Raw genomic sequence first — 12,869 nt, forward strand, 5'->3', positions numbered from 1 at the left:
TACTGTTACTTGCAGTTCAGAAGTCTGTTACAATATTCTTCCAATTCCCTCCCTTTCAGCCTCATTTTTCTCTGGTGTCTAAAAGAAGAACATTTAACTTTCATTATGCTATGCTGTTTGGAATATCAAAGCACTCATAAAACTTACAGATTTTTCCAGGTTAGTGCGAGCTGGAAAATCTATTTCTAAAACATCTTTCAAATTTTGTAACAGACTATTTTCTGGATCCCTAAAAGCATGAAAAAAAATTGTTATTAAATTTGCAAAATAATAGAAAAATAAACATTGTGTTACAAAAAATACCTACCACAAATGTATGTTCCTGCTCAGCTTAATTCCAAGAGGTTTTACCACTTCAGAGATTTAAAAAAAAAAAAAAAGAAAAAAACGTTTAAAAATGTAGTGTCTGCAGCTCTTGCTTTGTAAAGCCACATTTAGCACAGAATTTTTTTTTTAACTGAGATATAATTGGTATATAATATTGTATTACTTTTAGGTTTCAACATCATGATTTGGTATGTGTGTGTATTGCAAAATGATCACTACAAATTCAGTTAATACCTATTACCACATGTAGTTACAAATTATTTTCTGATGAAAACTTCTAAGATCTCTTAGCAACTCTGTAATATACTCTCTTGTTAAAACACAGAATTTGCTAATTATTTGACTGGAAAATCTAAATCATCTACTTAAAAAAACACAAAACTACACAGTTCAGAATGATGAAACATTTTCATTTAAAATAATTACCATATGTTAATATTTTAGAATATTTTAACAGTGAAAGACAAGAATTTTATGACTGTTAAAAACATTTAAATAGGAGATCTCATACCATGGTCAGCTCCAAGAAAGCAGCACTCAGGAAGCATAGTAGGATGCTTGGGGTCAACCTCTATATGTATTGAAGCATTATTCCCTAGAATAAAAGAACATTAAAGTTTATAGAAGTAGAAGTTCATCAAATAAAAAATAAAGCAGTATCTGTCTGGGTACTTACTGTACCACAGGAAAGATTAGCCAATGTGTTATGGGTTTCAATAAATATATAAATGTATTTATTTATAAAATATATTTATAAATATAATTTTATAGTCTAAAAGAAATGCACTTTGAAATTATGATTATGAATAAAGATTTGGGGATCCATCTAAAGTTTTAAAATACAGAGTCAATCCATTAAGTTAATTGATTTCTAGTGAAATTCTGGTCAGAATTCTATTTTAGCTTAAATAAAAATTTTTTATAGAGTGATAGATCTTTAATATTAAAAGAAATCACAAGTTCAAGAAATAATTATCAAAGTGACTTCCATAACTTTCTTGGAAAGCACAATTATGGTCAGATGTAAAAAGACCAGCATACAATAAATTATGATTTCAGTTTTATGGAGTTTTATCGAAACATTTTCTATCAATAATCACTTCCAATGAAGTGGACTAAACGCTCCAATCAAAAGACAGAGGTTGTCAGAATGGATAAACAAAAGTTAAGACCTATCTATATTCTGCCTACAAGAGACTCATTTTAGACTTAAAGAGAAATATTTACTACACAAATGGATGTCAAAAGAAAGCCAGAGTAGCAATACTTATACTGGACAAACTAGACTTTAAACCAAAGACCGTAACAAGAGATGAAGAAGGGCACTATATCATAATAAAGGGGACAATCCAACAAGAATATCTAACAATTGTAAATATCTATGCACCCAACATGAAAGCACCCAAATATATAAAACAATAACAAACATAAAGGAACTAATTGATAATAACACAGTAATAGCAGGGAATTTTAACATCTCACTTATATCAGGTATCCAAATCAGCAAGGAAGTAAAACTTTCTGATACTCCATAGAGAAAACCCAAAAGACTCCTCCAAAAAACTGCTAGAACTTATATATGAATTCAGTAAAGTCACAGGATACAAAATCAACATACAGAAATCTGTTGCATTTCTATACACTAAAAATGAAGCAGCAGAAAGAGAAATTAAGAAATCAATCCCACTTACAACTACACCAAAAAAAAAAAAAAGATACCTAGGAATAAACCTAACCAAAGAGGTGAAAGACCTGTGCTCTGAAAACTATAAAACACTGATGAAGGGAAACAGTGATACAAAAAAATGGAAAGACATTCCATGCTCATAGGTTAGAAGAATGAATATTGCTAAAATGTCTTTATTACCTAAAGCAATCTACACATTTAATATGCAATCCCTGTCAAACTACCATTAGCATTTTACACAGAGTTAGAAAAACAACCCTGGTATTTGTATGGAGCCAGAAAAGACCCTGAATAGCCAAAGCAACCTTGAAAAAGAAAAGCAAAGCTGGAGGTATCACTATTCCAGACTTCAAATTATATTACAAAGTTGTAGTGATCGAAACAGTGTAGTACTGGCACAAAATATAGATCAATGGAACAAAACAGAATACTCAGAAATAAACCCATAACTATATGGTCAATTAATCTTCGACAAAGCAGGAAATAATATCCATTGGGAAAAAGACAATCTCTTCAACAAATGATGTTGGAAAAACTGGACTATTTCTTACACCAAACATAAAAGTAAATTCCAAATGGATGAAAGACCTAAATAAATGTGAGAACTAAAACCATAAAAATCCTAGAGGAGAACATCCTTTTGACGGTGGCTGTAGCAACTTCTTTCTAGAGATGTCTCCTGAGGTAAGGGACACAAAAGCAAAAATAAACTATTGGGACTTCAGCAAAATAAAAAGCTTCTGCACAGCAAAGGAAATGGTCAACAAAACTAAAAGGCAACCTACAAACTGGGAGAAGATATTTGCAAATGACATATCTGAGAAAGGGTTAGTATCCAAAATCTATAAAGAACTTATAAAACTCAACATCGCAAAAATGAATAATGCAGTTAAGAAATGGACAGAGGACACGAACAGACATTTTTCCCAAGAAGACATGCAGATAGCCAATGGACACATGGTCAACATCACTCTTCATCAGGAAAATACAAATCAAAACTTATCTTGATCATCACTGAGTAACATGGAACTGTTGAATCACTATATTGTACCCCTGAAACCAAAATTACATTTTATGTCAACTGAAATTTAAATATTTTTAAAAAACATTTTCTGAATTCTTTTGCTCATTGTGAAGCTTTCCACTTCAACAACGGACTCAATTCACATTAAACTGAAACTGTTCGTTTAATAACAAACAACTAACCTAGTTTATAGGATCTAAGAAAAATCTATTTCTACTTGGCACTAGATTCTTTCATAAGTTCTATCTATACTGGAATATTGTATGGATTTCAGAAGTTTTACTTTTAAAGGCACATAGTATAATTGTATAAGGGTATTTGGATTTTATTTTTACAGTAAAAAGGACTTAATAAATTCTACACACCATAACATTAACTTTTGGTTAAGGTTGACAACAATATGAACACAATTATTACAGATCTGACAAAAAGGTAATCAAGTAAAAATGATATATAAAACATAAAAGTGCTATAATCTCATTTGGTTATACATTCTTTACCATGAACACAAATCCCATATTAGCCTTTAGCTATGTCATATACTAATGGCTTCACTTAATAATGAGTATATTATTTAATATATCTCAATTAGTTTGCTGAAAACTTGGTCTTCAAAAGGCATATCAGTGCCTGAAAGGGGATAAAAAAGAGCTAGGTAAATACAGAGAAAGTGACTAAAAAGCAGGTTGTTTATGCTGAACAATGAGATATATAATAAAAGTATATTTAATCATTACCTAATTAAAATAATTATTTACATGGGGCTATGAAGAAAATAAATTACTACACTATTTTGAAGAAACTATTTTCATTCTTAATATCTATTTGTTCACAAATATACCATTATTTGGTCAACTATTCAAAATTAAATATGGATTAAACTTTTTAGACTAAGTAACAATACTATTTGTACAACTGCTATACAACGGTATCTTCCTTTTCTCATAATTACATGTTACTTATTTTCTCCAAGATAATCTATTATGCCTGGGGAGAAACCATAAAAATTGCTAATGTGGATAGGACTCACAACAGAATTTCATAATATCTTTCAGAACATATGTCTTTTAACAATATATTTATTTAGGCTAAAAAAAAAAAAAAAAAGAGAGAGAAGGGAAGACACAAATAGATATCATATAATCACCTAACCACACTATTTACTGTGAACTGAAACATAGTTTAAAACATCTAAAATCTGGAGAGGCTGAACTCAAAACTGACTTCATATATGGCTTGCTCATAATGAAAATACATAAAACAGTAATTTTATAATAAAGAATATGGTAATGTTGCAGGGGTATTCACAGTTGTACCACATCTTATTCATTAATGTCACATATATTTATAGTAAATACTTAAAATATATTTAATTATTATTTTGTGCTTCCTGTTTACTCTTCAATGGCATGCACGGCCCACTTCAGATCCTTTCATCCTCTAAAGTTCATCAGAAAATATTCCCAGATCTGTTGATATTAATCTTGTCTAGTTTCATGGATGAAGATTTCATTATTTCTAACAGTTTCTTTTTAAAAAAAAAAAAATTTTTTTTCTTAATGTTTATTTAATTTTGAAGGAGAAAGACAGAGCACGAGTGAGGGAGGGGCAGAGAGAGAGAGGGGGACAGAACCCAAAGTAGGCTCCAGGCTCTGAGCGGTCAGCACAGAGCCCAGTGCGGGGCTTGCACTCACAAACTGTACAATCATGACCTAAGGTGACGTCCAACACTTAACCGACTTGAGCCACCCAGGTGCCCCTATTTCTAACAGTTTCTTTTCCCAAATAATGGAAGTTCTGAAAAACCGGTTCCACTATTTCTGAGCTACTTAACAGTTGATTATACAGGATCTCTGAATGATACTGCCATTGGATCATCACCTTTTATAATGAAACACCTTAGTACTTGCCCTTTCTCCTGAAATATTTACATTCAAATACACAGGGCTAAATCAGAGCTTAAATAGTTGACTTCATGCAAAAAAAGTCTCACCTAAGGGTCCAATGTCCTCTTGAGCTCCATTTTCCTTAGTAATACAAAGTATAATCCAACATCTAAACAAACAGAAAGCCTCCTTAATCCCTTTTCCCTACCCAGTGCAATCCTGCGTGCTGTTGCACTCCGTGTAGGTTTTTCTGGCTCCAGTACCCAAGTCTTCTCGTCGATTTCATCTGTAACATCCCAGAATGCTTTCAGTGATTCTAAGGCTGCCAAAAACTGACCGTAAATGCTTATTAAAGAGCTCTGTGAAAGACAGATAAAAGCAGAGTAAGTTGCATGACACTCGTATCAACAACAGATAATTTTTCACTTAAAATATCATTCAATTTAGAAATTTTAAGCTCTGTTTCACTTCAGCTAAAACTACCCTAGTAAAAAAGAGTCAACTAACTGTCCCTGCTTCATAGCTCTTCACCTCCATTAGCATTAATAGAATTTTTTGACTGTCATTGGGACTGTGCATCTTACCAGGAATAGTTTCTTTTTTTTAAATTTTTTAATGTTTGTTTATTTTTGAGAGAGATCACAAGCAGGAGAGGGGCAGAGAAAGAGAGAGACACAGAATCTGAAGGAGGCATCAGGCTCTGAGCTGTCAGCACAGAGCCCAATGTGGGGCTCGAACTCATGAACCGTGAGATCATGACCTGAGCCAAAGTCAGATGCTTAACCGACTGAGCCACCCAGGTGCCCCAGGAATTGTTTTTTAAAGACCATATTTATTTTTATTATGATGTATTTTGTACTGTATTTATAGAATAGTAACTACTAATACAAGATAACATGTGTGTACTTTCTTAATGAATATACTATATACATATTGAGCATAGAGTCTATACAATTTTAGTATGAAAGTTGTCAAGTTATCTAGTTTGTGCAGTTATCAAGTTAAATGCAGCACCACTTGTAATTTGATTACACATTATTAACTTTACAGACTTAATTAGGCAAAGAGTATAGAAAGGTTCTACATATATTTTCTCTACAAGGTTTTTATTGATTAAATTCAAATAATAATGGAGTACATTTTTTTTGTAATACAGATCTATTAATGAGAATAATGCATCTTTCGGTAGGAGGGGAATACTGTTTAATTGGGGCTGAAAGTAGTGTTCCCTATTATCATAATCAATTGCAAATGTTTATCTGTTAATGCTTGTAATGAAACTTTACAGATGTCATCCCTAGAAATGTCTTTTCTCACACACAGGTACTGTGTGGAGCATCTAAGCACTGCCAAATACTGATATAAATCCAGAAGCACTGGATTTAATAGAGACTATTCATTACTAGGAAGGCATCTGTGAATTCTATGAGGTTCTTTTTTTTTTTTTTTGAGGTAAAAAAATCAACGTATATCATATTAGTTTCAGGTGTACAGCATAATTCATTTGTATACACCGTAAAACAATCACAATAAGTCTGTCACACTATAAAGTTTTGAGAATTTTTTTCTTCCCTTGTGATGAGAACTTTTAAGATTTATTATTTCTTTTAAGATTCTATTTTCAAATATGGAATACAATATTATAGACTAGGTTTAAAATTTCTTCTGAGGCTAAACTTTTAGCCAACGTCTGAATTCAGTTATTTCAGACAATATTCTATGGGAATTAACTTAAATACATTTTCACTAATGATAAGAACTAAAGCCATTACTGATTTTAAAAATCAATTTATAATTACTTTCAACTCAAGTAAAGAGTTTCTCATAAAATAGTATGTTTAAATGATACCAATACTTGCTGAATATTTTATATAAAAAGCCATCAAAACTAAAAGTTTAAGAATTAAGGATCTTATTGTTTCAAATAAGCAAAACACATTTTAAAAACATTACTGGAAATTCTACCAACATTATTTATCCAAAAACAGATACAAGACAACAATGCAAGAACACAGTATACCATAAGTGAGATGAAAAGGAAGTACTCACTTCCTTAAAGGTATATTTTGTACTCATATGTACTTAAGGAAAACCCATTTCATCCCATCACTTCAGTCAGGGTTCACACTTAGATGATTTCATGGCTCAGTTTCACAAAGCTAGTTTCAACTCTTCTAACCTTCTATACACAGGGGAGAAAAGTAAGAGTAGTAACGAGAGCTTAATACCTGCAAATAACCTTTTAGGATCCCTTTTAGCATACCTGTTCTCTTCCAATATGCCATACTTATCTATAAATTTAGATGCCAGAATCCGGAAATCAGAAACCAAACTTCCAAGTTTTGTTTTGACTTTACTATGGGCTGCACTTTATCTCCTCTTTCATTAAATGTGCCACAATTCTTTAGCTATGCAAACAAGAAACCAGTTGGGATCCCTGCAGATTGTTTTTTACACCTAATAAATTCATTAACTAAAGACCTGATTCTATTTTTAGCAAATTTCTTGATAACTCTATTTACCCTAATATTTTTATGTACTATTAGGATAACCCCCTTAAAAAAATAAACAAGTCCTTGCAGAGGACAGTAAAAAGTATATAAAATAACCCCCTTTTTCTTGTTTCCATATCCAGACATGCCATCACTATCTTCTAATACCCTACTGCGGAGTACCCTATCTAAAATGTAACACTGAACATATCAGTGTGCCTCATAAAACCATTTAAAACAACCTTCTAACTGGTTTTTCCCCCCTCTAGTCATATTCCCCTAACTCCCATTATTTATATTGCAATTAAGTTGATATTTGTATTCTGTAAACCTGATACTACCACTTCCTGGTTTATAACAAAACAACTTAAGTGCAGTTCTCAGTGATATTTTTTCTTTGTAATACCACCACTTAAGACAGCAACACAAACTCCAAAAGCTATTCAATAAATATTTGTTTAAGTAAATTGAAGTCAACTACTTGATATAAAAATAATCATTTATGACCATCATTCTATTTATTAAGGCTACTGTTATTTACAAGTAGTTTGCAAATTATGTTTTATGTTACTGATTAAAACCACAGTTCTTTATTGTGGCTTGCAATTAACATTGTTTAACATGTATACATAGATATGTTTACACAGAGTAAATTGAAATACTTTCCATGGGTATATTTACTACTCCAAGCTTCAGTAAGCACCCTCTCTATACATGATCATTCCCAAAATCTTTAGGCCAAACAGACAACTCCAGAACTGCTCAACCATCACTATATAGATAATCTCCACACTGCTAAGAGACTTCTTGCTCCACCCTGATCTCATGATCTTCCCAGAGAAATCCAACCCTCCTAGGTCCACGCCCCCCATCCCCCCAGGTGACAGGGGATACTACCTGCCCTATTGTGCAAACCAGAAATCTAAGCACAGATTACTAGTTAACTAGATCACTAAAACAACCTTGTAACTAAATTTTCTTCCTTTAGTCACAGTCTCCTAAAACTCATTATTTACACTGCAATTAAATTGATTTTTGTATTCTGCAGATGTGATACTATAGTTTCTTTGTTTATAATAAGATATTGATCACCAGATATATATACAATAATCCAATTGCTGGACGGTACGTTGATTTTTTAATAGCTTTACTCAGATGTAAGCGATATACAAAGAACTGCACATATTTAATGTGTACAAGTTGATGAATATGAGCATGTGCGGTAGAACCTGATACCATCATCACAATCAAAGTAATAAACCTATCCAACACTTCCCCAAAGGTTCCTCGTGTCTTTTTCAGGGGGTTTTCAGCGGGGACTTAACATAAGCTCTGTCTACCCTCTCAAGTTTTGAAATGCACAATACTGTATTGTTAAGTATAAGTATTATGTTGTACAGTACATCTCTAGAATTTGTTCATCTACCAGAGCTGAAACTTTACACGCACCGAACAACAACTCCACCCTTCCTCCACCTTCCAGACCCCTGGCAACCACTACTGTAGTCTCTGTATGTGTGAGTTTGACTAAGTTAGATACTTCATGTTAGAAACATGCAATATTTGTCCTGCTGTGACTGGTTTATTTCAGTTGGCATAATGTCCTCTAGATTCATCTGTATTTTTGCAACTGGCAGGATTTTCTCCTTTCAGGCTGTCCGTATATACTATCTTTTCTTACATATCACATTCATTTGTTGATAGACACTGGGATTTTTTCCTGTCTCTTTGCTATTGTGATAACACTATAATGAACATGGAGGTACAGGTAGCTCTTTGAGATTCTGATTTTAGCCCTTCTGGATATATACTCAGAAGTGGGATTGCTAGGTCATACAGCAGTTATATTACTTACTTTTTGGAGGAACATCCACACTGTTTTCCACTGTTGCCATACCATTTTACACTCCCACCAACAGTGTACATACAGGGTTCCAATTTCTCCACATCCTGTAACACTTGGCATTTATTTCACTTTTTTTTTTTTTTAATTTTAACATTTGTTTATTTTTGAGGGAGAGAGGTCTACAGAGACAGAGTGCGAACTGGGGACAGGCAGAGAGAGAGGGAGACACAGAATCTGAAGCGGGCTCCAGACTCAGCTGTCGGTACAGAGCCCGACGTGGGGCCCAAACTCATGAACCGTGAGATCATAACCTGAGCTGAAGTCAGATGCTTAACTGAATGAGGCACTCAGGCACCCCGTTTTTTTGGTTTGTTTTCAATAGCCATCCTAACAGTTGTACGGTGGTATCTCATTTTAGTTTTGATTTGCATTTCCTTGATAATTAATGAAGTTGAACATCTTTTCATATCTCTGTTGGCGATTTGTAGGTCATCTTTGAAAAAGTATCTGTTCAAGTCCTTTGCCCATTTTCTAACCAGGTTATTTGTTTTTTTTGCTGCTGAGAGGTTTCTTATGTATTTTGGATGTTAACCCCTTATCAGATACATTGTTTTCAAGTATTATCGTCAACTCTATAGGATGCCTTTTCATCCTGCCAATTGTTTCCTTTATTGTGCAGGAAGTCCCTTAGTTTGATACAGTCCCACTTGTCTCTTTTTGCTTTGTTGTCATTGCTATTGGTGTCATAATCAACAGATCATTATCAAGACTAATGTCAAGAAGTATTCCCCCTTTGTTTCTACTAGGAGTTTTATACTTTCAGGTCTTATATTTAAGTCTTTATTTTGAGTTAGTTTTTGTGTACAAATGCAAGGTAAGGGTCCAATTTCCCTTTTTCATGTGGATAACCTATTTCTCAATACCATTTGTTCAAAAGACTCTTCTTTTCCAAAGTCAGTACCATAATGTCTCTTTCCTTTCTCTCCATTTGTAACTAGATCTGTATTTTTAAAATCGATAATTACCTATTTCACTGTAAACCCAAGAAAAGTTAACCAAAAACCAAAATAGCCACACAGTATTTTCACAGTGACATCTTCCATTTGAAAGGAGCAATGTCCACTTCTGGCATGCCTGACTGTAAACGGGGTTCTACTTAACACAGTTCTACTTAAAACTAATTCTGCATTTTGAACAGAAAATGAAAGATCCAAAGAAAATGGCAGTAAGAAAAAATACAACAATAACCCTGAAACTAGAAGTCAGTTGGTAATTACAGAGGTAGTAAATTTTAAATCCTAAAAGTCATCATCAGATTTTGCTAGTCACATGAGGTAGATTAAAAAAAGCCAAAAAAGGTGAAAAGTGGGACACAAACATTAAACTTAGAAATTTCAATGAACTTAAGAGGTAGACATTAAAACTATTACATCAGTAAGCTATCTGAAAAACTAACAGATTTTTCTCTAACTGCTTCTTTTATCCATTAAATCATTCACAAACTCTTACTCCTAATTGATTTCCCTACTGAAATTGAAAAAGAAACATTTATAAATCCTATTTCTAACAATGTCATTAAATATTCTATATACATCATAAATGCCAAAAGAGCGCACTATAATATGACCTAAATTAGTAACAAAGTTAAATATTTTGCAAGTTTTCTAAAAAATGTTCAAAAATAAAAATTGCCAAGTTCTTTTTTTTTTATTTTATTTTAGAGCGTGTGAGTGGGGGGAAGGGACAGAGAGAGACAAAGACAGAGAGAATTCCAAGGAGGCTCCAGGTTCAGCACAGAGCCTGAGGTGGGCCTCAATCCCACGACCTCAGGGCCAAGACCTGAGCCAAAATCGAGTCACATGCTCAACTGAATGAACTACCAAGGTAGTTTCCCATCTCACCAAAGCTACCATTTTAAGGTTTTGGGGGACTTTTTGAGGTGGGGGGGTAGGCAAATTTGCAATGTGCAAAATAAATTTAAAATTGAATCAAAGAAAAACTCAGGAAAAAGAATACTAATATTAAGTGGTAACATTAAAATAAAATATCAAATGTCAGTGAAGATGTAAACAACCTAAACTCTCATATGCTGCTGAGCATGTAAAATGGCATAACCACTTTTGAAAAGATCAGACACCTTCTGTAAAAACTAAATCTATTCCTATCTTAAGACCTAGCAATTCCACTCCAACAGAAGTGAAAAGATATGCCCATAGTAAGACTTATACAAGAACGTTCAGAACAGTTTTATTCAAAGAGCAAAAAATCAGTACAAGTCCAAATGTCCATTAATAAAAGATAGAATAAACTCCAGTATATTCATGTAATGGACTACTACTCAGGAATAAACAAAATAAAAATTGTGACACATGTCACAACATGGATGAATTTCAAAAATATGCCAGGTGAAATGAGGCTATCTACAAAGAGAACACAGTGTCCACTTCTATTTATATTAAATCTGGTACAGACATAAATAAGGCATGGTTCAGAAAAATCAATACAATAGTATTTACTGGGAAGAGATAAAAGAGCCAAGATAATGGTAATGTTCTGCATCTTGAAAATGGACTGCATGCGTATATTCATTCACAGAAACTTATGCTACACTTAGGATTATTCATTTCATTGTTTCCAAATTTTACCAAGACCTAAATTCTAGTTAATGCAGACATACTGAAGTATTTTGGAGAAAGATCTCAGACACCTGCAAAATATTTTGAAAGGCACCAAAACTCAGATACACTGATGAATGGAGAGATGCACAAATGGAAAGGTAAGTGACGAAGCCAGAATAGTGAATATTAACTGTAGAATCTAAGTGGTGGATATAGGAGTATATTCACCATAAACTCTTTCAATGTTTTGTGGGTTTTAAAATTTATAATAAAATAATGGGGGGGTGGGGAGGGATAATTACATAATGTGTAAATTATTCATTGTAACTGAGAAAGTTAAGTTTGTTGAATTAGGTTAGACTACATTTTCATTTTTTTCAAATATTCAATAACATTTAATTCTTTACAGCTACATATTTAGATAACATATTTAGATAACATATTTAGACCCTCTCCAAAGCAAAATAAGAATAGGTCTTCCTAGACAAGAAGCTCACTGTATAAGGCAAGTTATAATCTTTGAAAAGTCTGTAACAGATATTCTTAACCAGAGAATCAGAAGCTTGGGTTAAAAAAAATACATCTTTATTTTCTTTAAGTAAAATTTAGCACTTATTTCAACTACAGATACAAAAAACAAAGAATAGAAATAGTATCAATACCTGTAACTTTCTATACAACTAACATTATATTGTAATCACCTAGGGAAATTGAACACTAATATCTACAGTCCATTGTCAGTCATTACTTTTTAATTAATCTTGGTTCAATGCAGCCTTGGCATTTGGACTTCTAAAAGGTCCCCAAATGATTCTAATGTACAAAGTTAAGAAACAATGATAGAACAATGAAGAATAGCCATCCTTGTCATAGTCCGACGCTTACAGAATCATATTTCTAAAAGATTTAAACAATTCATGTAGCAAGAGACAAAGAAGGGCATAATGACAAAAGGAACAGTCCAACTGGAAGTGTCTATGCACCCAACA

General features: G+C 32.9%; 1 protein-coding gene across 2 annotated transcripts in view; it reads right to left on the minus strand.

Annotated features, from left to right (window-relative positions):
* FANCL (FA complementation group L) overlaps positions 1-12,869 on the minus strand; it is an 85,196-nt gene that overhangs the window by 2,663 nt on the left and 69,664 nt on the right. For both annotated transcript variants that reach the window (XM_047068092.1, XM_047068093.1), the window contains 4 exons: positions 5,133-5,283; positions 839-922; positions 308-353; positions 148-229 (listed from right to left, as the gene is read on the minus strand). In XM_047068092.1, the coding sequence (XP_046924048.1) occupies positions 148-229; positions 308-353; positions 839-922; positions 5,133-5,283 (363 nt within the window). The remainder of the gene's footprint in view (positions 1-147; positions 230-307; positions 354-838; positions 923-5,132; positions 5,284-12,869) is intronic.

Source organism: Lynx rufus, unplaced genomic scaffold, assembly GCF_022079265.1.
Source record: "Lynx rufus isolate CCGP_SWC_20201006 ecotype Redwood Valley unplaced genomic scaffold, mLynRuf1.p SCAF_8, whole genome shotgun sequence".
NCBI lineage: Eukaryota > Metazoa > Chordata > Mammalia > Carnivora > Felidae > Lynx > Lynx rufus.